This window comes from Panthera uncia (genome assembly GCF_023721935.1).
Source record: "Panthera uncia isolate 11264 chromosome D3 unlocalized genomic scaffold, Puncia_PCG_1.0 HiC_scaffold_8, whole genome shotgun sequence".
NCBI classification, from domain to species: domain Eukaryota; kingdom Metazoa; phylum Chordata; class Mammalia; order Carnivora; family Felidae; genus Panthera; species Panthera uncia.
In genome coordinates this window covers 16,299,795-16,322,513 of record NW_026057586.1, presented here as the reverse complement: position 1 = coordinate 16,322,513, position 22,719 = coordinate 16,299,795, and the positions used below count along the sequence as shown (strand labels likewise).

The 22,719-nt window shown below is 48.0% G+C and overlaps 1 protein-coding gene across 1 annotated transcript in view; it reads right to left on the bottom strand.

Annotated features, from left to right (window-relative positions):
* Window positions 1-22,719, bottom strand: part of CCBE1 (collagen and calcium binding EGF domains 1) — a 231,507-nt gene that overhangs the window by 28,484 nt on the left and 180,304 nt on the right. The window contains exons 3-5 of the mRNA XM_049620281.1: window positions 8,097-8,149; window positions 3,819-3,953; window positions 1,508-1,660 (exon numbers count right to left, since the gene is read on the bottom strand). Coding sequence (XP_049476238.1) covers window positions 1,508-1,660; window positions 3,819-3,953; window positions 8,097-8,149 — 341 coding nt within the window. The remainder of the gene's footprint in view (window positions 1-1,507; window positions 1,661-3,818; window positions 3,954-8,096; window positions 8,150-22,719) is intronic.

Sequence of the window (22,719 nt, the reverse complement as noted above, 5' to 3'; positions counted from 1 at the left end):
GAGAACTGGCATGTCAGCGGCTGAAAGGCCGCATCTCATTTTCCAAAGGATTCCTTCCTTCCAGTAAAGGAGATAATCAAACAGATAAGTGACACACTGTGCCCCTCCCCCACCGTCTTCACCGTGGGACAAAAAGGAAGTGATTTTAATTTTGGATTAAACAAACAAACAAAAAAAGCCCCAGCAACACTTTTTCTCAATCAACCCTTAGGCCAAAAAGGCTGCTTACTGCTACTTTTAAGCACCTCTGGGCACCCTGTCCCCACATGCCTTAGGCTTTCCAAAGTGTCACCAAGCCCAAATTATTCCACATTGCCCAATCCTGGGCTGGCCCCAAAGAGACTTTGCATCTTCTAGTATATGGTGGCCTCCTCACGACTCAAGCCGGTTGTTCTCAGAATTTCCCTTTGTAGTTTTTCCATGTGAGGCAGCTGCTCCCCAGCTGTTTGCTGCCCTCAGCGGATGGCGACGGTCCTCTACCCGTTTGTGAATTTCAGGCCAAACCCGAGAATCACAACCTCCGGAGCGCCCAGACTGTTTGGCCTTTTCAACCCCTGCATGTCCTGGTACATGGGTTTTGCTCAGGAGCCCCTCCCTGCTCCGAGATGCCCATGGCCCAGCCAGCCTCTCCAGACAGACAGACAGGGTCCTGTCACCTCCCTTTCCGAGGGGGCCCGGGGAGAGCTGGGCCCTGAGCACAGGACTACGGGAGCGGCTTCCCGGCCTAGGAGTGTTGGATACAGGAGCACAGGGGCTCCTTTCCTCCAAACTTAAAGGAGCAACCCAACATCCGGGCTGATCGGATCCCCGAGTGACAGGTCAGTGGGACGGGGTTGACGTAACGTACATGAGCCTCTCAAACCGTGAAGGCCCGCTTCTCACACCGCAGCACTGCGTCGTGGACTGTATTTGCAAAACACGATCAAAACTCGAAATTTTTTTTCTAGAAAACTACAATTACTAGGAAAATTAGACCACCTGCCAGCCTAGATCTTTGGATTCAGACACAACGTCTAGCGAATGGGTACAAAAACGTCTCAACGCTCTCACTTCTCTTTTTATCCAATGATGAACCAGGTAACAAATGCATCTGGGCAGGTACGGGGCACGGACTGCACTTCAGGTGGCATTGATGTGCGTGGTTCCCGGGCATGGGAAGGTTTCCTGTCGATCTTCCACCCTTTCTCTGAGAGAACACAGGGTTTCTGGCCCCTTTGCTGCCCATCTGAGGTGGGTGCCAGCACGTAGCTAAGTTCTACCGACGGGGGCGGGAGCACAGCGCCTCCACTTGGTGGGGAGCTTCCTCAAATACACCCCGGCTCGCAACCCTCCCTGCTGGCAGGCTTTGCTCCGCTGGGCCTCGGCCTGATGTCCTCCTCCTCTCTCACCCAGATGCCGCCTGCCAGTCGCGTAAATGCCCCTTCCTGCCCGCCGCTCCCGGAGGAATGCTAGTAGTCTCCCGGGGGGCCTGCCCACCTCCTGGGGTGGCTTCGTTTGGACTACTCACCAGTGTCGTTGGGGTATTTGTCTCCCTTGGTGCACGTCCTCCCGTCGTCCTCCTGGATGTAACCCTCCCGGCATTCACAGCGGTAGCTGCCCACGGTGTTGACGCAGATGTGGGCGCACAGTGTCTCGTTGCTGGTGGCACACTCGTCGATATCTGGGTTTGGACCAAAGGCAGAGAAGCCTCCGCTTCAGAGAACTCTCTTCCAATGACAGGGGGACGTTGGGCTTGGCCTTCCTGTGAACGTATGCAGGGGGCCCTTTGCCAGCCTCCCTCTGAGAATGCTGGAATGAAGCAGGACGCTAGAAACAGGAGCCATCTCGAGGGGAGTGCCTCAGGCAGGGTCACCGTGGTGACAAGCCGATCAGTAATGGGGTTCTATGGTGGCCCTGCCACCACCAAGTCATGTGACCTGGTTCCCGCCCCGCCCCCCCCCCCCCCCCCCCCCGCTCCGGTGCCTAGCCTTCAAAATTCCCACCTACAAAACACGAACGATACCTGCCCGAAATACTTCACCGGGCAAATCAGGAGAGAAAATGAGATGATGGAGAGCAACGTACACGGAAAAGCAGGCATCAGAGACATGAACTTCTACAAGGACCCATGTGTGCCGAGGGCTTTTACGTTCCCCTTTACGGCTCTGGGTTCTGAGCAGCAGGATGGTGACCCAAGGTCAACTTTGGGTCAATGGCTCCTTCCCAGTTAAGAGAGGTAATGAAACCGGAGAAGAAAAGCCACTTCAGGTGAAAGAAAATAGTCACGATGGATCTAACAGAGAGAGTTTTCCCCAGGAAATTTCGGTGTCATCAATGACCCAGACAGACCTCCCGTGAGCTGCGGAAACGAGCCATGAGCCCATCAAACAAGCCCTTCTCTGCCCTTGACCTAAGCGTGAAGCTGCCTCTACTGTCCAGGGGAGGGAGGGCAAGGTTGAAAGGAGAGAAACAGATGGAATTCTGAGCAGAATGCTCTTTTGCTGACCCCCATATGGGAAGCACAGGGTACAGTGGCTATCACAAACTCAAAGAAGAACCCTCGTGCCTGGGACCGTGGAAGGACAGAATGGCACATCGCAGTCGCTGTAAGAGGCACCGGTGGTCCCGGCTGCACTCACTTGGTGGTCTCCATCCTCCTCTTTGTCAGCGTGGGGTGCCACTGGGGACAAGCCAGGAGGCTACTGTCTACAACTTCTCTTAAATGGTACTTGCTAGAGTCCCCGCTGGGGCAGAGGAAGAGGGGCCACTCATCACAGTTCATTTATTCTCCACTTGGGACCGTCTGCCTGGCTCCTCAGTTCATCCTCCAGCTGATTCTCGAACTTGATGTGCACGTGAGTCACTCGAGGCATTTGTGTAAAACGCAGAATCCGGTCCCACCCCTCAGGCTCTGGAGGCGAGGCCAGGACCGTTTTTTTTTTGCAAAAGCAAGAACCCCAGATGTTTCTGAAACAGGTTAGCCACAGGCTGACCGCACTCTGAAACACGTGGCTTCAGGGAACAATTCCCATCAACCTGTCTCCGGGACTTGCAAAGTGCGCGGCTGGAAAGCCAAGCCAATGGGGGAAGGAACCCGCTGGTGGCGAGGGGTGGCGCTGAGTTCTCTCAGCTGGGCTCCAGGTGGCTGGCTTCAGCTCCCTCGGACTCACTTCAACCTGCCTGCCACATGGTCTCTTCCTGGCTCCCAGCCCTCTCTTTCTAGTCTTCCGAGAGAACGTGGATTCTTACCTGCCTGTGCTTTTAACATTTCTGGCCGCTTACATTCTGCGTGACATTGTTCTGCTTTTCATTTGACGATGGTCCCCTTCTCCTGCTCTCATGTCTCACCGCCTGTTAGGACCTGACTGGTACTGGCTCCCTGAAGAATTCCTTGGCCGTGGTTGGTTTAAACAACCACAACGAGGGGCGCCTGGGTGGCTCAGTCGGTTAAGCGTCCGACTTCGGCTCGGGTCACGCTCTCGCGGTCGGTGAGTTCGAGCCCCGCGTCGGGCTCCGTGCCGACAGCTCAGAGCCTGGAGCCTGTTTCAGATTGTGTCTCCCTCTCTTTCCTCCCCTGCTCATGCTCTCTCTCTCTTCTCAAAAATAAATAAATAAATAAATAAATAAACATTTAAAAAAAAATTAAAAAAAACCACCACAACGAAAGCCCGTGCCCGCTAGCTTTGGTACTAACACACCTCCATCTGGGTATCGGGACACAAGGGAAGAAACGAAGATCAAAGCGGCTCCTGGGGGCTGGTCCCACCCACGAAGAGTGTCCAGCAGAGGACTGAATCATCCCCCCAGGAGCTGGAAGATCACGTGTGGCGGCAACGCACCCAGGCAGTACGGCTTCTCCCGCTTCCGGTGTCGCTCCCGGTCGTACCGGTATCCCGGATAACAGGTACACAGCACTCGGCCAAAGTTATCCGTGCACTGCTGTTCACAGGGAGCCTCGGCACACACATCGTAATCTGAAATAGACAAGCGTGAGCGCACATCAGCCTCAGTCATTCAGCAGCTGGGGGCGGGGCCACCGCGCCCGGGTCTGGAGCAGACCTCCTGGGCTGCATTCCGCTCGGGACCTGGGAAGCGTGGCCAGCTGTGCGTGGGAGGGCACGAACTCTTTGTGTAGCACAACAGGTAACTTAGTGCTCAGCACGGCCACTTAAATGCCAACGTCACCTGTGATCCTCCCCCGGGTCACCTCTTCGCCCTCTGGTGTCTGTCCCTCATCTAGAGAGCAAAGACGTTCCAGACGGCCGGGCCCCCGCGGCATTACCTGGGGGCCTGTTTTGTCTCTTTCGCCAGCTGCGGTAGAGACAGGGGATTCCTTCCGGATGCACATTAAAAGAGAGGCCGGGCCTGGTGAGGGGCGTGGGCATCACAGTGTGAGGAGGGCAGGGGCTGGCAGTCAGGCGGGGGCAGGAGGAGTGTGAGTGGGGCTTGGGAACAGAGACGGTGTGGGCGCTGCAGAGCTGGGCCCCCCAGTGTGTTGTAGCCGTGTGTGCCCAGGACGGACCCCACGTGCCGAGAAGGGGCTGGGTGGGGTCGAGTGGCTGGAGATCTCCGAGCAAACTGGCGTGGATGCCCTCTTAACTTGAAAAGAATTAAAGCATCTCTTCCGCCCAGTCCTTACAAACGTATCTAATGAGCCTCTGAAGGGACTCCGGCTGGGAGTCGGGCGCTCAGGCTACATTTTAACCTCCAGACTATATCCAGCATCTCAATCACTGCGCTCTCTTCCCCGGGCGCTGACATAGATAAACGATATTTGGATGCGGAGTAAGCCTGGCTTTGCTCGCCCGCCACACAGGAAGGTGGGATGGGTGGGTCTGTCAGCCCGCGACGCAGGCGGGGTCAGTGTGACAAGGAGCATGTCATTCTTGCGATGACCTGGGAAGCTGCCCTTGCTGCAAATCCCTTCCCCTGCAAACTGGGATTCCAGGCCTGCTTTTCCGGCACGGGTTGGGTTTCCTTGCCGAAAATCGCCTCTAGGCGGCCCATGTTTTGTGCTCTGCCTTGTTTGCTGAATGCCTACACCCTGTAGCAGGCCCCACTGTAGGGGACACGCAGCCTCCTGGTGGAGGGTCCAGGTTCTGGAGCCAGCCCTCCCAGCTCTGCTACTGTCTCTGTGACCTCGGATCCTTTAAGCCTCAATTCGCTTACCTGTAAAAGAGGGGTAACAAGAATACCGACTTTAGGGTGCTCTTCTGAAGGTAAACCCGGATGACGCATGAAGCACCGTGCCTGACCCACAGCAAAAGCTTCACCCTGTTCTTCTGCTTCCTTTATGGCTTCACTGTGACGATTGTTTGGGTATCTGGCAAGGACTGTGTCCCCTAGAGGAACTGGCACTACTCTCTTCCTACAGTTTATGCTCAATTAATAACTGTTGGACTAGAACAAATGAGATTACTCTATCACTCTGGCCAATCAAAATAACACAGCAGGGCGTAGCAAAGCACGTCTGGTTGGCCAGCATTCCTCAACTCTGCTGTGGTAGGGCAGAAGCGGCCATAAATACTCAAGTGCGTGAGTGTGGTTGTGTTTCAATAAAACTTTATGTACAAAAATAAGCAGTGGGTCAGATTTGGCCCACAGGTTGTTGACTTTTGACTTAGAGCAACAAATAGGAGACAACTTTTAAATTGCAGCTTCTACTCAGATTTGGTTAAACATTCTAGTCTCTTTACCACCTGTGATGGTTCATTTTAAGTGTCAAATGTGGGTAGGCCACAGTACCCAGATATTTGGTCAAACACACTCTTAATGTTTCCGTGCAGATGGTTTTTTTTTGTTTGTTTTTTTGTTAATAGATGGGATCGACATTTAAATCAGTAGACTCTGAATAAGGCAGATTGCCCTCCAAAAGGTGGATGGGCCCATTCAATCAGTTCACGGCCTTACTAGAAAAAAAGACCTCCCCCACGGAAGAGGGAATTTTGGTGGCAGATGGCCTTCTGATTCAAACTGTAACTTTCTGCTGGGTCTCCGGTCGACCCTACGGACATTTGATTTGCCAGCCTCCAAGTAAATCCTTAAAATGAACCTGTTTCTCTGGAGAATCCTAACTGATACACTTATCTTTTCTGAAATTCTACGTTTATACTTTGCATTCTTGGTGACAGAAACCTTGATGACTCAAGAGATCTTTAGTAAGACAGACAGACACACACACACACAGACTTATTCCCACAGATTAAAACGCTTAAATGTTCCAGTGAAAGCAACAGAGCAGAGTGTTATCATGGCGAGGCTACGTTAATCACAGGTGTCACAGACTCACTTGAGGGTGAGGGGCGCTGCTTGTAGGCTCTGATGTTTGAAACCACAAGACCTAACATTTAAAGAAGATCTAAGTATGTGGTGCCCACGTAACCTGCTTTTAATCAGGTTGGGCAAGGTCTTTAGCTGAGATCTTAAAGTGATGGGTCCAAACTTAATTTTCTTAGTATCTGCCCAATTGCAATATAAAGGACACGGCTGGGGACTGGGACAAGCTGGCTGATACAAGAATGCGATTATTTGGACCTTTGTTGTTGTTGCTTTCCACCACGCTCTAACCCACAGAATTGGCTGGCAGTGAGACAAGTCTGTCTCGGGAAGACCCAAGGCCACATACACCATCGTTATGTTAAGTGATTTCCTAACCACTCTTCCTAAAGCAGCTTTCTCCCCAGCTATGGTTTAGTGAATTCTTCCACCCTTTCACCGAAGAGAGCCATACACGGGAGGGATTCACTTATTTCTGACAAAGAGCCTGCTCTCTAGGAGATAATGCAGCATGAATTGGCTCGGCTGGGCTTCTGGTCTTCCAGAAGCCCTCTTCCAGAGATCTGGCTTCTTGGGTGACAGTGAAGAAACCTCTTTCTCATTACCCTCCCACCTCTCCCCAGCCCCAGGCACACTGATCTCGCGCTCTCCAGACAGGGCTTTGTGTTTCCTGGATCAGCGCGGGAATCCTTTGCAGCTCTCTTCCTCCTATTTGTGTAGGCCCCGGGCAGCCGGGGCTCCTTGGTAAGCCGGCTCCCCCTCCTTCTGGAGACCACCTCGAACTGCTCTGGTTCTCTGTGCTGTGCGCCTGCTCCAAACACTTGCAGCCCCGAATGCCTCGACCGCACATATCACAGTTATTATTAAACACAACAGCAGCAACCGCTATTTATCAAGCACTTAATGAGAGCCAGCCTCTGTTCCAAGTATTTAACATGTGGTAATATTCTTAAAACAACCACGAGCCAAGTACAAATACTTTCCCACAAAAACTAAGGTAGGATTTGTATTGTGGACTGAATGTCTGCGTCCTCTTGACATTCGTATGTTGAAATCTTAACCTCCAAGGTGACAGTATTGGGAGGTGGGGGCCTTCGGGAGGTGCTTAGATCATGAGGGTAGAGCCCTCACCAATGGGATTGATGCTTTTATAAAAGAACCCCCAGAAATCTCCCTTGCCCCTTCTGCCGCGTAAGGACACAGCAAGGAGATGGCAGTCAATGAACCAGGAAGCTCTCACCCGACGTGGAGTTTTCCAGCGCCTTGGTCTTTGGCTCAGCCTCCAGAACTAAGAGATGAGCGTTTGCTGTGTAAGGCACCAGACTATGGTATTTTTGTTACAGCAGCCGGAATGGACTAAGGCAATACGGAAAGTGGAATTAAAATTCAGGTCTGACTCCATGCAATCTATACCCCATCTCACCAGCTTGAGGGTGTGTATGCCCTGAGAGCTGGGCACCTGCTGCTTCCACTGCTCTACGCCTTTAGTGCTGGGCTGAGCAGAGTGTTTGGAGGGGCTTTGAGTTCAGCATGTGGAAAACACAGAGGTCAGGAGGACGTGTGTGCTCTGTGTATGAAATGCTGATGACGGGATGATAGCCTCTTCAGCTTAAAAAAACCTGAAATAGGAGAATTACTCAATATAGGTGTACCTGTCGGGTAACGATGTAGCTGGAGCATGCTACGTGTAGCCAAACTGGCACTAGAAGAATCCAACGCCAGAAGAAAACGGAAATCACACGCAGATAATCCACGTACACTCTACGTACATCGGAACTCTACAGACACCTAGCGATTAGTCACAAACAAGGTGAGAAGACATAATCTTTTACATTACGTACCTTCTGGGATGCATTGTCCAAGAACAAATTTATACCCTTTGCAGCATTTTTTCCTAAGAAACAAACAAAAGTGTGTTTTAAATGTGACGTCAGATTAAGAATATAATTCTTTTCAGGGGTGCCTGGGTGGCTCAGTCGGTTAAGCATCTGACTCGATTCTGGCTCGGGTCATGATCTCACGGTTCGTGAGATTGAGCCCCATGTTGGGCTCTGGGCTGACAGTGCAGAGCCTGCTTGGGATTCTCTCTCCCTCTCTCTCTCTCTCTCTCTCTCTCTCGCTCTCTGCCCCTCCCCCACTCACACGCATGCTTGCTCTCTCAAATAAACTTAAAATATATGTATAATATATATTTATAATTCTTTTCAGTTAGTGATTTGTGCCCAGGAAAAAGTGAGGTATAAGGGAAAGAAGGGGTTGGGTATTTTTTTTTTTAATGTTTATTTATTTTTGAGAGAGACAGAGACAGAGACAGAGCTCGAGAGGGAAGGGCCAGAGAGAAAGGGAGACACAGAATCCGAAACAGGCTCCAGGCTCTGAGCCGTCAGCACAGAGCCTGATGCGGGGCTCGAACTCACGGACCACGAGATCATGAGCCAAGCCGAAGTTGGACGCTCAACAGACGGAGCCACCCAGGCGCCCCTAGGGGTTGGGTATTTTTAAGGAAAGCTGAGATAGAGATACAAAGGGAAAATATAATCAACAGCACATGACCACATGTTCCAGTAGCAGAAGGTCCTTTTTTTACCACATAATATATGGAATTAATCACTTGAATTCTATGAAGTGGATTAATTCAGAGACTTCAAGCTACTTGTAGCAGATGACCAGAGGCCTACAGGATATAAAGAACTTTTACATAAAGGATAGAAAGAAACTTTGCATCCTGAAAAGGAACTCTGAGGCTGGCCGGGCCCCTCATGCTACAAGCCAAGGATTCACGTGACTTGCCAATTATAACAATTTGCTAATAATAAATAACTAGGTAATTGTAACCTAATGATTGCAAATTATAATTAGGTAGCTGAGGCTGAAGCCCAAGCGGTCCCCCATTTGAAGGCTGGCTTCACCTGGACCACATAGGTACTAAAAGCTATCTAAATTATCTGAATTAAACAGACAAACAAACAGCAAACAGGCAATTCTAGCAAAAGTTTCCAAGACGTCCATCTCCGCCTGAGGTAGAGAAATGGCACCGTTCGTTCAAAATGTAAACCTCCACGGGAAAGATGAGGTCTCTGGTCTGGGGTTTCAAGCTCTTAACAGACCGACCCCCTGCAGATAGAGAATATAAACTCAGGACAAAACAGAAGCAAACAACCGCTGGCAGGTTCTGGAGAGCAAAGAAAGGCAGGCAGGATTTAAGAGGAGAGCTGACATTTGGAACGAGGGACTAACCCAGGCTAACTTTCCTGCTTTTCAGGACTTTGGCCCGAGCGCCCATCACAGTTGCTACGTGGTGGGGAAAGTGAACACACAGAGAACCTGTGACAGGCTTCGGCCCGATCAGATGGAGGGCAAAACAGGGATAACCAGAGGTGTGAAAAATTCAGGGGAAATCCTGGAAATGAGAGTGCTGGAGGACAGGAGCCTTAAGTTCTGTGTATTAACTCTGCCCAGTCGCGGGGAAACCCTCACCCAGGCATGCGGGGAGCAGACTCGAAACACCCCAGCTAAAGGCCACACGGGCTGGACGAGGGTTGGGTTGACCAATGCCGACTGCGAGGCCGTTTGCACATTCCATCCATCCGAGTTGCTTGCCTGCTCCAAGAAAAGTATCAACGCTTTTTGGATGAATAAAGCAGGATCCAGGATCTCCGCAACAGAACTTGTATAAATGTGACCCATTCTCGAGGGAAAGACCATCAATGATGCCAACCCCAATTCCAGAGGTTGTGAGTATCAGACATTGCGTTAAAGCGGCTGTTACGATAATGTTCGATGAGGTAAGGGAAAAGGCACTTGTAATAAATGAAAAGGTAGGAGACCTAAAAGAAATAGCAACTGTGAAAAGAACGAAATATAAAGTCAAGAACTCGATGGGGCGCCTGGGTGGCTCAGTCGGTTGAGCTTCCAACTTCGGCTCAGGTCAAGATCTCACGGTCTGTGAGTTTGAGCCCCGCGTCTGTGTCTCCCTCTCTCTCTGCCCCTCCCCCACTCATGCTCTGTCTCTGTCTCAAAAATAAACATTAAAAAAAATTAAAAAAAAAATTCAAGAACTGGAAAATATACGTATCAAATTACAAAAAAACTTGCTGGATGGGTTTAACAACAGAATGGTGATATGAAGTGGGAAAGAATTTGTGAATTGGAAGATACATGCACAGGAATTACCCAACTTAAAGAGAAAAAGTGATTTTAAAAAAGGCACCAAAACATCAGGGACTGGGGGGGAGGCGGGGGGACAACCTCAAAAGGTCCAAGGTATGGTATGTGGAGTTCCAGAAGGCAAACACAGAGAGAATGGAGAAGAAAACAAATGTGAAAATGGCTGAAACATCCCGAATTTAGTGAAAAACATAAATTTACACACTAAAGATGTTTAGCAAAAGCCAAACAGGTTGAAGACACACACCCATGCAAGCGTACGTCTAGAGATGTCATAGTCCTACTGCTGAAAAACAAACAAACAAACAAACAAACAAACAAACAAAAAAAGAGAAAATCTTGAAAGCCAGCAGTGAAAAACTGCACATTCTATACCAGGAAAGAATGATCTGAATGTCCATGCGCTTCTCATCAAATACCATGGCAACCACAAACAATGGCATGACATCTTTGAAGTGCTGAGAAAACAAACCGACCTGTCAATCCAGAATCCTCTATGCAGTGAAAAATATCCTTCGAGAATGAAGAGGAAATCAAGACGTTTCAGAAAAAAGAAAACCAAGCATTCAACACCAGCAGATCTGGGCTATGAGAAATGCTACAGGGAGTTGTTCAGAATAAAAACACAGGGACCAGGGAGAAAAACCTGAACTTTTAGGAAGGGCTGAAATGCCTCGTATTTAAATGGTAAATGTCTTGGTACCTATATAAAACGTGATTTTTTCACGCTTAATTATTTCAAAGCAAAAACTGTAGGTCCTTGTCTTGCAGGATTCATAACGCAAGTAAATGCAATCAACAGAATAATGGACCCACGTGGTCCATAATGTAAATGGACCCACATGCTTACAAAATTTCTACACCACGTATAAAACGGTACAATTCTGACACTTCCCTTGCAGCAAACATTCCCCTTTGTTCTGGGTTTCTTGGGCCTCCTTACTTTTCCCTTCCCTTCCCCCTACCCCAACCTCCCCTACCCCCAACCCCCCTCCCCCGCTGGGCTCCTAGAGAACTTCCCTTTACCACTTCCAAAATCAGTATGTTCATTCAGAGGCCAAGAATTAAGCTGGGGGCAGTGAATCTGCAAGTCTCAAGAATACAGCCCGGGATCTTTTGCTCTTTTTCCTTGACTATCAAGGTCAAACTATCATTAAGAAACACCCAAAACTATTCCTGAGCCTGGGTGGCTCAGTTGGTTAAGCATCCAACACTTGATTTTGGCTCCAGTCATGATCTCACAGTTCATGGGTCAGGGTCCCATGTTGGGCTCTGACCCGACAGCACAGAACTTGCTTAGGATTCTCTCCCTCTCTCTCCGGTCCTCCCTCACTCCTGGCTCACTCTATCCCTCTCTCTCAAAAATAAATAAAACTAAAAAACAAAACAAAACAAAACTGTTTCTGTGTAACCATAAGAGAAATGAGATTCAAGGTTATTGCTATCCGAATGGTCTCAATAATTTGCATTTGGACATGCTTTCTAGGTGGAAGAGAAAGGCAGTTAAATATGGTCTCCCGCCTGGGAAGTGCACATCGCCTGTGTCCTTTCTATACCACGCGTGTGAGCCTATCATCTGTATGTTGTATTGAATACAAGGTCGGAAACCACAGATTTGGGAGATGAGGCATTCTCTAGGTCCTAAAGCAAATTCCTACCTTTGTCAAACGGTCAGAACCTTCAACCAGATTAGACAAGACCTTCTGAGAAAAATCCGGTACGCTTAAATGTATTTTTTCCATCACATTTTAGTAAGACAGCAATTTAACAAAATTTATAAGGATTGTACTAAATCCATTAAAAACTTCTCAGATAATGTATTAAACATGCACACACAACTGATCTGGTAAGAGAAAGTTCTGAGGCCCAGCTGGGTACAGCAACACCGCCTCCTTTCTCCCTGCAACCTTCCTCATGTGCAGTCCAGCTGTGGTAGACAATCTTACTTCAAAAGCATAATAAGTGGGCTTCCTTTATAAAGGACAGTAGCAGCTGGGACGCTCCCGAATCAGACCTGAATGAAATAATTCAGGGTCCCGTCCCCTGCAAAGGACGCATTTGCCTACCTGTACCTGTCCAATCAATATAGGTTACCTTGAATCTTTCCTCAGCATATTTTGTTACATATCTCTGTGTGTGTGTGTGTGTGTGTGTGTGTGTGTGAGATTTACTGCTATGAATAACATGTGGCAGTGTTCAGAGTTTTCCTACAATTAGACGTAATCTCCCAGCATTTCCAACTGAACTGTAATTTTACATGACAAGAGAAACCCATGGTGTACAAATTCACGATGATGATTATTTCTAACAGAAGTAGAGGATCTACCTTGATGTTCCATAAAACTCTCGTTTTCCATGGTTTAAGAGAGTCCAAGTTCCTAACAACCAGAAAGAAAACTGCTTACTAGGGTATTCATTACAATTTTACAGTTTACTTACTGTATTACTTGAAGCTGTCCTATGGAAAACTAAGAGGAACAACAGTGCCCTAGATGATCTGAAACTCAAGTGAATCATAAGAAAGTTGGAATGGAGGGGAGACATGTGTTTTTGATATATCTTCAGGGCAACGCCACATTTAAACATATGGTTCTATTTGTCTGTTTCTATGTAAATGGCGCACCTAACATACAGCCGCTGAGAACTTTGATGGCATTTCAAAGTTCACGCACACGGATACAACCCTTACAATCTCTCTCTCTCTTCATCCAAGACATCCTACTTGGGCATTCTGATCTTTCTGAGCATTGCAAGAGCTTGGGGTTGTCCATTTAGTGGAGCCAAAAGTAACCTGTCATTTGCCTTGCTACAAAATTAAATAACACAGTGATTTGATAATGCTTTCAAAAGGCTACAGAGCCCTGTCGGGAGATCTAAGCTTCGGGATGGCCATGCTTCCTTTAAATACCTGCTCAGCCCAGAATTAACTTCCCCTTGGCTTTTTTTCTTAATTGCATACCTAACACCATCGCTCTGCTCGAGGCGAGGAGGTCTGCGACTTCACTGTACCCTCTTGCTTTTCGAGAGCTCCTGAAGACGGCATTATTTTGCAGGTCAAACACCCATCCAGCAGAAGTCATGATTGAAAATAAACGACGGAATATTCCAAAGTATAAAAACATAAACACTGGCTGCACATCTTACCCCATTTCAAAGATTACTTACAACACAACTTACGTATAATGAAGTTGAAATGGCCTAAGTGAGACCTCCTCGTTATGCAACCGGACCTAACTACAAGCACGGCCGTGCGGTTTTTATCTTTAAGAAAAACAAACGAAGATGGGGAAAGCTCATGTGGACTTTGGGGGAGACGGCCCTTCGTGAGCCGCTTCATGTGGCAGAGCTCGGTTTTCCAAACGCAAAATGCCTTTCCCGTTTCTTGGCGAGGGGAAGTGGCGATTAGGTGGTTGTTACATAGAAAGGGCGACATCTGCTCACCAGGAAAGTCTGTGCAGGTTTCCCCTGGGTGCCCCAGAGCATTCACACACACACAACGTTGTAAATAAAAACAGCGCGGCCAGAAATACGTCCCAGCAACCGAGCGTGTGTGAGAGATTTTGGAAGGAAAAACCGAATCAGGAAAATGACGGTGGCAGAGATATCAACATCGGACTGCCTGCTGTTAGTTATCAGATTCTAGAGAAGAATTAAAACCATCACCACAACAAAAAACCTCCCTGCGGAATTAGAAGGGCAAGAAGGAACCTTGAAAGGTCAAGTGAGCTAGTAGGCAAGAGATATTTCAACACTCGTCCCACTGCAACAGTAAATTTCCCTAAGATTTATTTGGGGTTTCCTCTGCATCGCTTGCCTACACATGCACCAGACAGCTCAGATGTTTTGTTTGTTTTGTTTGTTTTGTTTGTAATGAGAGGAAAAAACTGCACTTTTTAGAGTATTTCGGGGTTCTTTTTGCCCAGCTACAGGTAGTGGATGGAACGGTGGCTTTGGGGTCAAGCACATCTGGTGTTCGATTCTGGCTCTGTCTGGCTTGTGATGATGAGGCACCTGGGTGGCTCAGTCAAGTTGTCTGACTTCGGCTCAGGTCATGATCTTGTGGTTCGTGGGTATGAGCCTCGCGTTGGGCTCTGCGCTGACGGGTGGGGGAGCCTGGTGCCTGCTTCAGATTCTGTGTCTCCCCCTTTCTCTCTCTGCCCCTCCCACCCTGTGTGCTCGCTCTCTCTCAAAAATACACATAAAAAATTAAAAAAAAAAAGAGCCTGTGATAGGACTTTGGGCTTGTTTCTTAAACTTGTTGAGGCTTTAGATTCCTCGTGGATAAAACATGAATAACAGTATTTGCTTTCTTTTTCCAAAAATGGAAGAGAGGGGGAGGGGGAGAAAGGAGGGAGGGAGAAAATTTTGATTTCAACATGGAAAAGTAACATTTTTGTCCTTTTGTTTCACAAGCTAATGCCAAATAATGGGAATAGGAACTATAAATTCAAGCTGATAGTCCATAGTTTTAGGAGTATATTTCTAATATGGAGTTAGTTTATTTATTAAAGTTTATCTACTTTAGATGGTGTGAGTAGGGGAGGGATAGGCAGAGGGAGGGAGAGAGAGAATCCCAAGCAGGCTCCGCATTGTCAGCACAGAGCCAGACGTGGGGCTCGAACCCATGAAACTGCAAAGTCATGACCACAGCCAAATCCAAGGGTCGGACACTTAACCGACTGAGCCACCCAGGTGCCCCTCTAATATGGAGTTAATATGAACACGGCCAGTGGACGGGAGAACGGGAAGTGATTTCGCAGAGCAGAGTGACTTCAAACCTACGTGCCTCCAGGGGCGGTTATCGTGGAGAAGCCAACTGACCCGCGGAGGCTCGGCCCCGCGGAGGCTCAGCCCCGCTCAGGAATCGGAGACACCAGGTATGGAGGAAGGTGGAGGCCAACAGACAGCAGGCCAACCTGAAGGTCTGGTGAGAAGGTGGACTTCTGGTTTCCTGACCCCGGGCTCCCTTTGTCGGATACCCTTCGTCCACCACCGCGAGAGGCAGAAGGAACGTTCCTTGGGGAAAATTGTACCCGAGGAGATCGACTGTCACACCAAGCCAGAGGCCCACGTGGAATATGCCCATGAGTAGATACTCCTGCCCACGCACAGAGTTTCCAAATATTTTTAAAGAGTCCCTTCAATGGAATAGCTCATTGCACAACAATGGAAGCCTCCCGGTGATGGCTTCTGAAGGCCCCGAGGGCGGCTTCCGCGCATCTCCAACCAGTTAGTCCTAAATGAAGACAGAGGCGGCTGGGAAAGTGCAGAGCCCAGTCAGCGTGGTTGGTTTTCACCATCTAACTACTAACTACACTGCGACATGCCAGACGAGGGGTCCATAAGAGACTGACGCCAGGAACAGCACACAACTCCTGGGACTAAATTCAAAGCCTGAGGATTTCAAAGCGGTCCTGAATGTCTTTGTCCTTAGAGTGAGGAAGTTTTCCTCTTTGTTTTAACCTTCTTCTCTTGGAGAAACTTTGATTGAGCTTTCCATGACTTCACATGAACTTCTAGAATGCCTCTTACACCAGATGCCCTGAGAACGGAACCCAGTAAAATGATTCATCTCCCATCGAGGCCTGCCTGGATCCAGTCCTGTAACCAGAAAGTGCTCCTCCCGGGAAAATGGAATAAGATCATGTTTACCGTAGCAATCAGTGAAGATTAAAAAAAAAAAAAAAAAAAAGGGGGCGCCTGGGTGGCTCAGTCGGTTAAGCGGCCGACTTCGGCTCAGGTCATGATCTCGCGGTCGTGAGTTCGAGCCCCGCGTCGGGCTCTGTGCTGACAGCTCAGAGCCTGGAGCCTGTTTCAGATTCTGTGTCTCCCTCTCTCTGACCCTCCCCCATTCATGCTCTGTCTCGCTCTGTCTCAAAAATAAAATAAACGTTAAAAAAAAAATTAATAAAACAAAAAAAAACAAAAAAACCAAACAAACCCATTTATTCATCTACATATAAACTTGCTCCTGCCAAATCTCAGTGACAACGTGAAGAGACTCATAAGCAGTATGTTACATATCACGTGGTCTTATATGCACAATTACCGACGGCCAAGATCAAATGCAGAACACGCACGGCAAGTCCGCAAAAATTTAAACACAGAGTAACCACAGGATCCTACAATTGTACTGCTGAGTATATACCCAGAAGAATTGAAAGCAGACTCAAAAGACACATTTGTTCATAGCAACATCATTCACAATAGCCAAAGGTACAAACATCCCAAACGTCCCTTGGCAGGTGGGTAAAGACAACGTGATACACACAGAGAACGGATTATTATTCATCCTTTAAACGATCTTCTGACACATGCTATAACACGGATGAAACTTGGAAACATCATGCTAAGTGAAATCATACCAAAGAAATATTGGAGAGAGAGATACAAATATTGTAGGCCTCCACTTATATGAGGTGCCTGGGGCAGTCAAATTCTTAGGCAGAGAGTCGAACCGTGATGGCCAGGGGCTGGGTGAGGAGGGAATGGGGAGCTGCTCAATGGATACACAGTCTCAGTTTGGGACGATGAGGAAGTTCTGGAGACGAATGCTGCTGGTTGCACAACAATGTGAACGTGATTACTGGCACTGAAATACACACCTAAGAATGGTTAACGTGGTAAATTTTACGTTGGATGTATCTTCCCACACATACACGAAAAGACTAGAGGAGGAGGGGAAAGCTGTTGAAGCCGTTCCTCTCACCATTAATACCTGGGGCATGGGATCATCTGGGTTTTAGCTGTGTGAATTACAGACAAAATATTTTTTAGGCATGTGAGGGTTATCGTTAGATGGGGCTAAGGTAACAACCAGAAGGTAGTTATTCCTACAAGGCTTCAAGTGATAATAATGTATTCATCCAACAAATGTTCACCACGCATCTTCTAGGAAGACAGAAGAGCCGGTGGTTGGGGCCCTGGCCCCTGGGGATGTACCTCCTAGGTTTGAATCCCGGCTCTTCTGCTTTCCAGCTGTGGGGACCTTAGACAAGTGACTTAAAGTCCCCCTAACTCCATTTCCCCATCTGTAAAGAGGAATGATAATTGTGTCCACCTTGCTGGCTTCGTGTGCGGGTTCGATGAGTTAAGATGCATATGGAGCTCAATACAATGCTGGCTGCATGAAGTCCAACAGGGAACGTGCAAAGAAATGTGGTTTTCCTGTTGTGTCCCACTCTCATGCTCACCTTCAAGGACCCTGGTGTGTTTTAGAGGAGGGAGCATGAGGGAGTCAGCGGCTGAGCCACGGTCTGGCTGCCCATCGGCTTGGCTTTGAGAAGAAGCCAGGGCTGACTGACAGCAGTTCTGAAGCCAGTGTCTCGGCCGTTTCATTGCCACGGTCGTGCCTACACAAAGATGATCTTATCAGCTAGCAGGAGAACCCTCTGAGGCCACTAACACATTGCACTCCCCTCTATGTGATCAGTGTAATATCTGTTCTCCATGATGAGAGGCACGTGACCGGATCTCGTCTTGTTTGCTCAAAGCTGGCTCAGCAGCACTTGGGAGGTGCGGACAACTGCCTGGGCTGCGGGGCTGAGAACACGTGTAGCCACTTCGGTATATTGTTTCCGCCGCCTCCCTATCTCCCTGCCACATCAGCCATTCTCACAGGGTCAGGGAGCTCCGCAGAGGGCATCCCTGAGTCCACACGGGTCCCGGAGACAAGAACCTGGGGCTGACTGCCTGCCTCTTCACCACGATGCCAACGCTACATATCTAGCTCTCTTTTCACACACTTTTCCCTCCTTCCCCACCTCAAGTGAGTTTTCTACCCCACGAACCCTCATCGTCTTGCTCCCTGGCTGTCTTTTCCCTGATTCAATAGAGAAGTTGGCCGTTTTTGAAACGTAAGGAAAAATGGTAACACATTGAAAAAGGTAGTTAGTTTGGCATTACCTTTGTATAAAAAAGATAAAGATAAAAACTGTATGCATCTGTATATTTATATACACATAGGCAAAAGATCTTTTCATTAAAAAAATAAAGATTAGGTTGGGTATTCATGGATCTCTTTACGTGGGTAAGATTTTTTTTTTTTTTTTTGAGATGTAATTGACCTATAACATTGTACCAGCTTCAGGTGCATGACATATCGATTTGATATTTGTATGCGCTGTGAAATGATCACCACAGTAAGTCAGGTTTTTTTTTAATGTGTTTTCTGATTTTCCTTCAATGAACAGGTGCTAATTTTGTAATAAGAGAAAATAAAGGAAATAATCAAACGAGAGGGATTTTTTAGGGTGTTTTGGTACATACGTTTTGAATTTTTTAAATTTAGAGAGAGAGAGGTATGTGTGGGGGGGGAGGGGGAGAGAGAGAGAGAGGATATGAATCAATCTCAAGCAGGCTCCACACTCAGCAGGGAGCCAGAGGTGGGGCTCGATCCCACAACCCTGTTTATGAACTGAGCCGAAATCAAAAGTCGGACGCTCAACCGAGCCACCCAAGTGCCCCTGTTTTGGTACATTTCTAATGCCAGGCTTGGCAACAGTTTTGGAAACTGCTAGTTTTGAAAGTTGGCTAAGGAGTAGCAGTCATGAGCGCGTTTGAGAACAGTGCACATAGGCACCCACCCACCATGATTTACTTCGCCCGGAAACTCAAGACTTACATTTTGGACAACTAGGTTTCAGCCGAACTGATTCTGACCCAAGTCACCTGGAACCGATATAGGGCATTTATTAATGCCATAAAATTACTTCTGGGACTTAGGGCATCGTTTAGAAGGATGTTTGTCCTTTTTTCACATCAGAAAAACGGTTTAATAGAGGTTCGTCTGAAGGGAGGATTTTAAGAGAATGATTTTCCCCATTCATAAGACCTGTTTAAACCAACGAATCTCTGCCGACGTTTATTCCCAGGGCTGCTAATTTTCAGAAGCACTGATAGCTGTGAATCGTGTCATACTCTCTGCTCCACTGGACACGGACAGTGCGTGGAAAGTGGAGACCATTCCTTGCAGCGATATAGTTCACCATATGCAGTGACACTGGGGGGCCCAAAGGCCTAGTCCCAGATGTATTTTTATCCTATCAACCCTCTGAGCATCCAGGGGATGCCTGAATGGTTATTAATAATCTGTTCCTGGGGCGCCTGGGTGGCGCAGTCGGTTAAGCGTCCGACTTCAGCCAGGTCACGATCTCGCGGTCCGTGAGTTCGAGCCCCGCGTCAGGCTCTGGGCTGATGGCTTGGAGCCTGTTTCCGATTCTGTGTCTCCCTCTCTCTCTGCCCCTCCCCCGTTCATGCTCTGTCTCTCTCTGTCCCAAAAATAAATAAAAAACGTTGAAAAAAAAAATAATCTGTTCCAATGGCATTCACCAAGAAAATCAGATCTTCAAGCAATGAATTGTTCACGATCAACCGAGCAATATAAGAAGTCATCCACGGTGGTTCCCAAAGCATTCCTGAAGTCTTCTGAACTTTCCTGACGACTCCTCCACCTTCTCCTCCCACCCTGGGCTCCCTGTGCAGCTCAGCCAGCGTTTTCTCGCTGCTCTCTCTTCTTCAAAGGCTGGGTTCAGCTTCAGGATTTCAACTCTGACCTCTGTTTACGACTCCTGAACTGTAACCCCCCAGGCCCCCTAGATGCGATCATTTTGCTTGCCTGTATTTTCCAGGTTTCCTGTAATTATCAGGTCTTAACTTTCATAGTGAGAAAAGGTTATATTTTAAAACTAATAGAAGAAAATTAACTTCTCGCTGCCACCGTGGAAGGGAATAGCATTCCTGATGGGGCCAGAGCTCGGAGGCCAATAACCCACAAGACCGTTTTTATATATTGCCTTTGGTTTTTCTCCCTAGTAAGAGACCAAAATTACCCATAACAGCCACACTTCCAAAGGTCATTGCCGTGGCAGAGATAACTAGCTGTTTCTCCATAACTATTTCCTTTTATCCCCCATTGTAACAAAAGCCCAGATTATAGCTGGGTACGTTAACCTCCCAGAAGAAAGGGAAGAATTCTGCAGCCTCGCACCCACCAGGCACTGCCTTGCGAATAAGCCTGGCAACAGGATGTGAGTAGCCGTGACACCTTAAATGGAAGGGGCACGTAAGCTGTCCTTTTCACCTTCCCGTGAGTGACAGCAAGAACACGGTAGTGAGCGATCTTGGAACGTAGCGATGGGTGGGTCAACACACAAGGAGCTTGGTCAATGTTGCTGTCCAGCCACCACAGAGGATAAGGACTCCTGACAGTTTTGTGTGAGAGAACAAACTTCCACCTTGTTTAAACTGTTATTTTTGGTTTCAGCTTATAGGAGCCTAATACACCCAGAAAACTAAAATAACTAAAGGGAATGAGCCTATGGGAGCAAGGCTACTGCAATGCAAGGTTAGCAAGCCAGAAGGGGCCTGGAGAAGAACCAGACTTTTATTCCACTTCAGGAACAACTGTGCAGGGAGCCCTTGAGCCTCGTGAAACGCTGACCCTTGAAATATAAGCGGAGCCGTCCTTGCAAATTAACCAAAGCTAAAGACCTCTCTGCTTTGACAGGGCCGCGATCCTTCTTTCCATGCCGTGGGCAGAGTTTCGTTGGCACTCAGCCCCCTTTCCTGTACTTCACCTTGGTAAGTGAGGCATTTCCTGAGAGCTCTTGTAACGACAATTTCCCGATTCAGAATTCTGCCCATGGGTCGGTCAGCTGGGAATTAAATGCGGCAGTCTGAAAGGAGACAGCTTTACGTGTAATGACTCTCAAAGACAGAGGGAGCCCGATTGGAGATCTTTCTTCCATCACTCATGTGACATATGCCATTCCTCATATGCATCAAATTCTTACGGAAAATGAAATGAAACACAACTGGTGCTAATTCAGGTCGAAATTCACACGCTACCTCTAGATGATTCGCAGAATAGAGCAGGAGTCTTCTACTTTAGGCGCTGAATTACATAATGATCCGATATCACAGTAAGAGCTTTAATTCGGATTAACCAGCAACTGGAAACATCAAATGCGAATTCAACCAACACTTAATTGAAAGCTTCCTATACACCAAGCCAAGCATCTTCCACAGATTATTTCATTAAATACTCGTAACCATGCTTCTTACAGATGGGAAAACTAAAGCACAGAACTTGGTAAATAACAAATTAGTAGCCGAGCTGAACATGAACCCAGGCTGCAGGATTCCAGGGGCCACCTCTTCCCGGAAGTGGGTGTTACAGGTGATAGGGAGATGAGTGCCATTTGCATTTGGTCCTTGAAAACAATCAGTGTGGGAGAAACACAAGTGCACAGCCACAGAGACCACAAGAGAGGGCACTATCGGCATCAAAATGCCGGGACAGTGTGCTTCCTCAGGACAGAGGGGAAGAGTCATAACTCACTTTCAGAGGCTGCAGGAATGTGCCGCCCCTGGGGGTTGCTCCAGTCCAGGAAGCTAGATCGGGGCCCCTATAAAGGGACCCTCCCTCTTGCTACATCCCAGCCGTGACTCTCTAGCTTGGCCCCAAATCCACCTTCTCTGTCTTGCAGCCTCGGCTCACTCTGGGGGAAAATCCCCTGCCCTTGATTCAGGATTCAGATCACTTTTAGGATGTGCCTCCGAAGCCTGAAACTCACGTAATCCGTAAGTCAGAGAGTTAACAGTACAGGCCCAGAGGAGAGGTTGGGTAGAAGAGACTGCAGACTGAGAGCCCTCAAAAAGGCTACCGAAATGGTTCAGGCAAGAGGTTAAGAGGCTGTCAACAGGGTAGTGGGAATTGAGAAATAAGGATAGATTTTAAAGAAATCGTGGGGGCAGAATCGATAGGATTTCCCAACACACTGGATGCAGAGAATAAGAAAAACAGAGAAGTCCAAGACTGGAGAATGATTTCAGGGGAGCTGCCTGGAGGATGAGGTCACCTGTAGCTGGTGCAGGTTACACGGGAAAAGAGAGAATACAAAAGACTGTTATAGTACAGATTTAGGGATGACTAGAAGGTATTAATTACCCTCAGTTTTGAAACAGCATTTAGGATGTTTGAGGCCTCAGGCAACTCACGGGCAAGGCAGGGGCTTTAGAGGAACAGGTGATGCTAAGTGTTGGATAAACACACCCAGGGAAGGTATGGGCCAAGGACAGAGTTTGGGGAGATGTCCTCCTGCAAGAACTGGGCCCAGTAAGGAAGCCAGTCTTACTCTGAGTCTCTGCTTCCCATTCCGCGAAAAAAGGGCCTTGGACTAGGGTGGTCTTTAAGATCTCCCCTAACTCCCAAATTCCCTGGCTCTTAAAGTGATGAAAATATTCTCTGTCTTCACTGTGGTGGTAGTTACACGGCCATATACTCTGTCAAAACTC